This window comes from Cornus florida, unplaced genomic scaffold (assembly GCF_030987335.1).
Source record: "Cornus florida cultivar Cherokee Brave unplaced genomic scaffold, ASM3098733v1 CherokeeBrave_3.0.0_Hap2_Chr10, whole genome shotgun sequence".
Taxonomy (NCBI): domain Eukaryota; kingdom Viridiplantae; phylum Streptophyta; class Magnoliopsida; order Cornales; family Cornaceae; genus Cornus; species Cornus florida.
This window is the reverse complement of record NW_026775580.1, coordinates 59,384,824-59,393,690: the sequence shown is the minus strand read 5'-3', so window position 1 is coordinate 59,393,690 and position 8,867 is coordinate 59,384,824. Positions and strand designations below refer to the sequence as shown.

The following is an 8,867-nucleotide window of genomic DNA, read 5'->3' as shown; positions in this document are numbered from 1 at the left end:
ATCTTTTGAAAAAATTTACTCCTAAATGGCATCCTCAAGGCATACAAGGAGTATTGGACTCTCAAGTCAAACAATTTTTAAATTTTAAGCAATATAGTCCTCAAAAGATCAAAATCACAACTAACATCAATCTCAAATCTCAATCATGCATTTAAAGCTCAAATCTTAAGTAGAATGAAACAAGACACCTTACACCCAAACTTAAACTGCACATTGTCCTCAATGTGCAATGAGAACAATGGAAAAAAAAAAAAGTGGAAAGAGTATACCGTGGTGGTGTAGACATGAAGTCCGGTCATGATCCAATTCGAAAGACGTCTCCCCCAAACTTGGAATCAACAACCTACTTGAATAACCACGCTAGCAAACTCACATCAAATATCAAATGGGATAAGAATAATCAAATCAAGCATTCTAAGGCAATGTAACACATGATGCAAGAGAGATATAAGATCAAGCCCTAACTAAAGCATAAAGTATGCATGACTACACATAAGGGCACAATGATGAATCTTTTTATATTTTTCATTTAATGAAAGCAAGTATATACAAAATGCAAGAAAAACAAAGAATAAAATGCATGAACAAAATATAAAAAGAAAATTAAATAAGGCAAAATGTAATGAAAGAATATGTTCAATGTAAGAAATGAAAAACAATATGTGCAATGCAAGAAATGAAAAGGAACATGAACAATGTAAAAAAAAAAAAATGGAAAGAATATGTATAATGCAAGTATATACAAAATTTTCTTACTTTTTGTTTTTCATTTTTTTTTTTTTAATATATATGTGAAAACATGCAAAGAAAAATGAAAAATGTAAGAAATATGCAAAATGGGTGCTAAGTTTAACGTCTCTAGCAAGATGGAATGCTTCTTTGAAAAACCGTCTTTTTTATTATTATTATTATTATTTTTTAAACAAAACAAATATGTACACAAACAAAAACAAAAATAAAAAGACAAGTGAATAAAAATAAAAATAAAAATGCAAGAAGTAAAAATGTAAGGAAATAAAGAATGCAAATTTTTTTTTTTTTTTGAAATAATAAATTAAAGTTAAACAAAATATTTTTGGATTTTTGGAAATAAGATAAAAGGAAATAAAATAAAAGAAAAGAAATATCATTATTATTATTTTATTATATATATATATATATATATATATATATATATATATATATATATTTATTTATTTATTTATTTATTTTTTAAAACCAAGATAGAAGTAACTAAATAAAATAAAATAAAATAATAAAATAAAATAAAATAAAATAAAAATAGAAATAGGAAAAAGTCAAAAAGTCAAAGGGTCAAAGGGGCAAAGCTGTGATCGATCGAAGATGAAGTTCGATCGATCGAACATAGCTGTGATCGATCCGAGATGAAATTCGATCGATCGAACATGTAAAATTTTGGAGATCCCGAGAGCATGCATTTTTGAAAAATAGATGAGGCCTGAAAATTTTTTTTAAGTGTTGGGACTCATGATCGATCGAACCACATGTTGGATCGATCGAAAGGTAGTTCGATCGATCGAAATTGTTTACGATCAATCGAACATTTGAAAATTTGGAGATCCCGAGAGCATGCACTTTCAAAATTGATGAAAGCTCAAAATTTTTTCTAAGTAGTGGGACTCAAGAGGAGTTCGATCGATCGAATCCATAGTTGGATTGATCGAAGAACAATTCGATCGATCGAAGGTGATCTTGTGATCGATCGAACTGGCACCAAATGCCTAATTTTGAACTGAAAGTGCAGAAAATCTTATGCTAAGCCCTAATGATGGTAACAAGAATGGAAATTTGAAAAATAGATGGAAGAATGTACACAAGAATGAAAAATAAAAAGAAATGAGGGAGGAATAGAGTTGTGAAACTCTACGAATACTAGTGTTTAACGTCTTTAGCAAGACGTTAGGTCAACTCACTAATCAAATGAATCAAAAACTAGATATGAAACATCCTTATTGACCCTCTTTTCACTTTTCTCATTTAATGTCCCACTTATGACAATGAAATCATCCTCCAAAAGAATGACTTGAAAAGAAATAAAAGAGATGATATTATTCCTTTCATCCACGGTCTTGAAAACAAAATCAATCATGGTTAGGCTTGCCTCTTTGTTGTGTTCTTGAAACACATTCAAATGATCATCCATATTGATAATTGGTGAGGCATTGTCTTTCAAAGACTCATTTGGATTAATAAGAAACACCCTCTCTTCATCCCTCTTCTCCTCCTCATAAATTACCATTTCCTCACCTTCTAAGTAAGCTAAGGAGTCCATTAGAGAGTTTATTTCATTTTTAGAGCTTTTAAAGTCAAAACCACAATTTTTATACATTTCCAAAAGACACTCCTCAAGAGGGTCATTAGAGATAATAGAAGGAAGGCCCTCTTCAACAAGTTCCTCCTCTTTCTCTCCTACCTCAAGTGTGGTCAACATCTCCTCACTCTCTAGAGTAGCCATGTCCGAGATAAAATCATAATCAAAACAAGGAAAGTCATCATTAATCATGTTATGTTCTATTGGATTAGCCACTAACTCACTTGCCACTTCTTCCTCTATACAAGATAGAGTGCTAGGCATTAGCTCACTTATTTCATTCTCCTCACTCTCATCATCCTCATCTATATTCATTGAAGTTCTTGTCATTTTTTCATTTGCCTCTTCCTCCTCCTCTTGATGAGAAAGAGTACTTGCAATTTGCTCAACTTGAGCTTCTAAGTTGGCTAAAGTTTGAGAATGAGAATTAATAAGTGAAGTGTGTAAAATATGCACATCAAGTAAAGCTAACACTTTTTCTTCAAATCCGGGTGAATACTTAGAAGGTGGTGGAATTGATTCATCATAAAATGGTGGGGGAGGGTAATAGTCATAAGAAGGATTAAATGAGTGATCAAGTCCATAATAAGATGATGCATGAAATGAATTGGACTCAATCTCATAAGGATTAAAATGTGATGGAGGAGCATAAGGTGAAGGGATGTAATTCCCTCCCAAACTTGGATCAAACAATTCCTCCATTCACAATTAAAACCCAAATGCAAGAGGAAAAAAAAAAATTGGCCTCAACAAGGGCCTATGCTTGGACAAAAATTTAGCAATAAAATGAGCCTCAACAAGGGCTATCACAAGCATACAAAGAAGTGAAACAATTAAAATATAAGAGTGCCAAGAATTGCTCACAATGGTCCTTTAGCACTTCAACTCCAAATTTAGCTTTTAAGCTCCAATGATTGCTTTAAGTTCCAAAGTTCGCCTTCCTTGTAGTCAAGTACCTAATTGAACAAATAATAATGAGAATCAAGAGAAAAGAATATACAATGGAAAATAAAATAAAAATAGAAGCAATCTAATGAACACTATTGTCTAGTTTAATTCCAACAAAACCGTTAATCCCCGGCAACGGCGCCAAAATCTGATGACGGCCGTTCCAATACGCCAAACTAAATGTAGTGAATGTATGGTTCAAGAAAAGCCTTTTATGTCAAATTTAAATTTATAAAAACCACTACCAACACCATTACTAACGTAGCAAGAGTGAGTAGGGATCGTCCCAAGGGATTATACGTGTTGGAATTTCAACTTCGACTCTAGCGTACCAAATGATTGCAAAAGAGAGTTGGGTTGGTTGATTACTTCTAGAAAAGAATTAATTAAAATGCAATAAAAATAAAACTAAGTAGAGATAGGGATTTAAGAGATGAAAAGAGAGGACTTAGGGTGTTGGAATCACCACTAAGCTCATGTAATTAACCACTTGCTTTCCATTAATGGGGAATAAGTTGTTGTGAACAAAATTGGTTCGACTAGGAAAGGTGACTCAACAAGTGTATAATGTCTAAACAACATGTGAAAGGCTACAATATATCTATTGGAAGAGGAATATATTGTCTAGACAACATGTGAAGAGAACAAAATATCAAATCAAGTCATTAATCCTTCATTAAGCTCAAAATTCCAAATAATTCATAAGGATGACTTAGTTAAACATGTATTGTCTAAACATCATGTGAGAGGCCACAATATATCTATTGGGAGAGGAATAAATTGTCTAAACACATGTGAAAGATACAATATATCATAACAAGTCATTAATCATTCATTAAGCTCAAAATTCCATTATACCACAATATTAGAGCATATGCTTCTTGCATTCAAAAGCATGGAACATCAAAGAACAAGCATGAATTGTCTCCCCCATCTAACACTACACTACAACTACACTACTAGCATGAAAATAAACTAAGGGAGAGGTACAATCCATCAAGGAATAAGTATGAACCATCAAGAGACATAACAAGAGCATTCCATTAAGCACTAATGTCTAGCCATCACTAGATTCTCAATCAACCACACATAGACATGCAATTAATATAGAAAAACTAGTGTAGAGATCAATTCCCTAAATAATCACACATAAGACAACATGTAATTAAAATAGAGAATCAATGGAAGATTTAACCCATATGAATCATGTGAGACATAATTCCTAATTTAATCACACAAAGACATGTAAATAAACTAGAGAATTAATAGGAAGAATTAGACCATGGAAATCATAGAAATATACCAAGATTCATGAAATTCATAAGGTTAGAACACTAATCACAACAATATATATAAAAATCACCAAAAATATAAATACAAGGGTTTAGATTACACAAGACTTAGGGCTCATCCAAGCCCTAAGTGTAGATCTAGTCAATCATGGAGGAGGTGGATGTAGTCATGGAATCAAGCTCCAAACATGGCTCCATCTTCTTCTTCCTCTTCTTCTTCTTCTTCTTTGAAGCTCTAGAGATGGAGAGATAGTGGATTTAGAAATGTTTTCTTGAGATGTGCCTCCACTTCTCTCTTTTCTTTTAACCCTAATCTCTAATTTTTCTAGAGAGAGAAAATAAAAATTACAATGTAGAAAATAAAATGATAAAAAGCCTAAAGAATCCCCTTTTACAAATGGGTTGCTTCCCTTTATATAGAAGGTCCTTTTCTTAGTCACTAAGTCTAGAATATATGCCCAAAAATATCCAATCCCGCAACTTTTTGGTAGGTGAACTTTTAGGCGCGCACGGAAAAAGTGACAGCTTGCTGCCAGCATGTCCAGTTCGATCGATCCAACTTATTTTCGATCGATCCAACTTTTTCGATCGATCCAACTTTTCTGATCGATCCAACTTATTTTCGATCGATCCAACTTTTTCTACGATCCATCCAACTTTTTAGCTTTTCAGTATCAACCTTTTTTTGTTCCAAATCAGCCTCTTTTTGCTCCGTATCATCGCTAAGACTTAGTTTGACTCCAAAAAGGCCTTAAGAACTCATTTTTAGCCTATTTTAACATTATTGACCTGAAATAGATAAAAACACAAATAAGTACTAAAACGGATAAATAAGATAGATAAAGGTCCTAGAATACTCAAATTTAAGGGGTTTAAATGTGTACTTTTCAGCTTTCATCAATCCCCATCTTGAATTTGCTGCAGTATTGTGAGAGCCTCTGTGGGGCTCACACATTTCAAGTAAGGACTTGAGAATGATTTTTGATACAATTGGTTATTGATGATAGCATATTTGGCTACGGTGAGCTTGAGTTTTCGTACCTCGGCCTTCTGGTTCGGGAGAGTCCCCTCCTTAAGGTAAGCTTCCAATGGATCCATCTAGCATGGTTCACGTGGGACAATTGGGATCACCATTATCTCCTGTCGAGGGCTTATACTTGGTTCATCCAGGATGTCGATTGGTACAATCCGGACCAAATCTTCATCCGAAGAAGATGCTGCTACAGGTAACTGATCTGCTTCAGAATTCTCCTCGCGAGGTATTTGATGAAACTCGATCTAGTCGAACCCTCACAAGACAATCTCCACGGCTTCTTTGTAGGCCTTCATTCTATACTCTTTATGCTGGTACTGGCCTGTTACCTGATTCATATTCTGCCTCATTGTTAGTGGCAGGAAAAGTCAGCCGAATTAACTACTGCAGTTTGGTGCCTTCAGGAGTTGTGATAACGACTCCTACTCCAACATTAATCAAGTTCGAGGAACCATCTACCCGAAGCTCCCATTATGGTTCGAAAGGGCATGGCTCTTCGGGCTTATCTTCATATTCCAAGAGGAAATTAGCTAGCGCTTGCCCTTTGTGTGACACTTTCGGCTCGTAGGATATGTCAAAGGAGCTAAGCTCGATCGCCCATTTAGTTATTCTTCCAAACAAATCCGATTTAGAAAGAATGACTCGCATGGGGTAGTTGGTAAGAACTCTGATGTTGTGTGACTCAAAGTAGTGTCGAAGTTTCCTTTTTGCGTATACTAATGCTAGTATGATCTTCTCGGCTTTGTTGTACCGCATTTCTGCATCTGTTATTGTCTTGCTGGTGTAAAAAATTGGATACTAACTCTTACCTTCTTCTCTGATTAATACTGCACTCGTGGCTATGCTGGAGATGGCTAAGTACATAATAAGAGTCTCACTAGGCTTCGATGCTGACAGAATTGGGGGTCTCGCCATGCAACATTTCAGTTGATTGAGAGCATCTTGCTATTGTGGCCCCCATATGTCTTTGTTTTTGGACCTTATTACACCAAAGAATGGTTTGCACTTATCGGACAATCAAGAAATAAATCGACTGAGAGTGGTGATTCGGTCGGTCAGAACTTGTACATCCCTACAGGTCTTTGGTTCTTAATTTTGTATGAGGGCTTGAGCCTGAGCTGAACTTACCTCAATACCCCTTTTGTTCACAATATGGCTGAGGAACTGTCTTGAAGAAACTGCGAAGGAACACTTCAAAGGATTTAACTTCATGCCATATTTTCTTAAAGTGTCAAAGACCTCTTGGACGTGTCTAGGATGCTCCTCTTTCTTCACACTTTGAACCACCATATCATCGATATAGGCCTCAACCGTCTTTCCCAACATTTCATCAAAGATCTTGTTAAGAGGCGCTGGTAAGTTGCTCTAACATTTTTGAGCCTGAAGGGCATAACTCTGTAACAGTAGGTACCCTTCTCCGTTATGAAAGTAGTCTTCTCTTCATCCTCCGGATTCATAGGAATTTGGTTGTAGCCAGAGTACGCATCAAGAAACGTGAGCCTCTCAAAACTAGTAATGGCATCAACCATCTGATCAATCTTGGGTAACGGGAAGCTGTCTTTTGGGCAGGCTTTGTTGAGATTGGTAAAATCTATGCAAACCCTACATTTTCCATTCTTCTTCTAAACTACCACCATGTTGGAGAGCTATTGTGGGTAGTACACCTCTTGGATGAATCCTGCTTGAAGTAATTTGCTTACCTCTTTAGCTATAATTTGGTTGCGCTCTAGGGCAAACCTTCTATGCTTCTGCTTGACTGGTTTGTATGTCGGATCCACCTTCAAGCTATGGCATGAGACTGAAAGATAGATCCCCACCATGTCTGAATGCTCCAAAGCAAATGCATCTGCATTTCGTCGAACGAAATTGATTAATGCTTCTTTTTCTTTGGCTGTGGGGGAAGAACCCAAGTAGGTGATTTTCTGAGGATTGTCGAGGATTACTTCGACAGCTTCCAGGGAATCCTTGGTAGGCTTTTCTGCTTCGGCCTCTTCCTCTGCGCTTAGATACCTGGGCAGAGGATTCTGTAATTGCTATTTAGATTTGCTTCCCAGAGGTGTGATCGGTTGGGACTATTTCACTACCTTCTTTGCCTCATTCTGTGTTAACATATAGCACTCTTTGGCAGCTACTTGATCTTCTCTGAGGTCTATAACCTCTTTCCCGTCCGGAGACAAACATCACATTACCTGGTGAAGGGTAGACGGAACTCCGTTCATTCGGTGGATCCAACCTCTTCCTATAATAAGATCATAGGAAGGGTGGATCTCTGTTAAGACAAAGTTTTCCTTTAGAGTCCTCTTTGTCATGGTTACGGATAAGTCAATCATCCCAAGGGGATCCACTTTTGTACCATCGAACCCCATCAATAGCCTAGAGGTAGGCCGAATTGATGACGACAGAATCTCTAGTTGCTCAAAGACCGCCTTTGTGATGATGTCGGCACTACTTCTTGGGTCTATCAAAATCCTCTTAATCATGCAATTCGTCATCAGAAGACTGATGACCAATGGATCTTCGTGGGGAAGTTGAACTTTAGATAGGTCTCCATCGCCGAACCCGATGTTAATGCTTCCCGAAGCAATAGTGTTTATCGAGGATAGCCTCCTCAGTTTATGGGCTGTTCTTAGTTGGGATCTATAAACCTCCTCTGACTACTGATTATCTTCCGATCTTCTATGTATTGCATGGATGACCTTCACTTGATTACCTTCGACTCTCCGGGGGTTAACCTCCTGAGGCTTCACGTACTCCTTTGTTGTAAGGTAATCTGCCAATTCACCCCTCAGTATCATGTTTTCCACCTGTCTCCTAAGGGATCTGTAATCATTGGTCGTATACCTATAATCTCTATGGTAAGCGTAATGCTTGGACTTGTCTCTCTGTTCCAACGGTTGCCTTATTGGCTAAGGGGCTGCAAACTTCATTTTGTTCTCCTGAAATAACCAGCCCAAGGTTGTGCGAAGGGGCGTGATTCTTTCTTCTGTCCTTTGCCATTTTTCGGGTATTTGAATGGCTGGTGCCGAAGCGTGATGACTTCTTCGGCCTTTTGAGCTTGAAACTTTTTCCTGAAGCTTGTTCTCTACCCTAACGAGGGTGGCATGTTGAGCTCGGTAAGCCACATTCTTTTCCAGTCGGATGTAGATCTGTGCTCTAGCATTGAGAGTCTACATGTTCGGAGGAGAATACTTAATCAAGGACGTATAAAACTTGATTCCCTGAATTATTGCAAGCTTGAATGTTTCTATTGCAGTAGTAGGGT

General features: G+C 36.8%; 1 protein-coding gene across 1 annotated transcript; it reads right to left on the bottom strand.

Moving 5' to 3' along the window:
* Window positions 1-6,876: 6,876 nt before the first annotated feature.
* On the bottom strand, window positions 6,877-8,400 carry LOC132277670 (uncharacterized). The gene is made up of 4 exons (XM_059779512.1): window positions 8,316-8,400; window positions 7,795-8,225; window positions 7,306-7,638; window positions 6,877-7,227 (listed from the first exon to the last, which is right to left on the bottom strand). Exons 1-4 carry the CDS (start codon window positions 8,398-8,400, stop codon window positions 6,877-6,879), a joined length of 1,200 nt encoding a protein of 399 aa, XP_059635495.1.
* Between the last annotated feature and the right edge of the window lie 467 nt (window positions 8,401-8,867).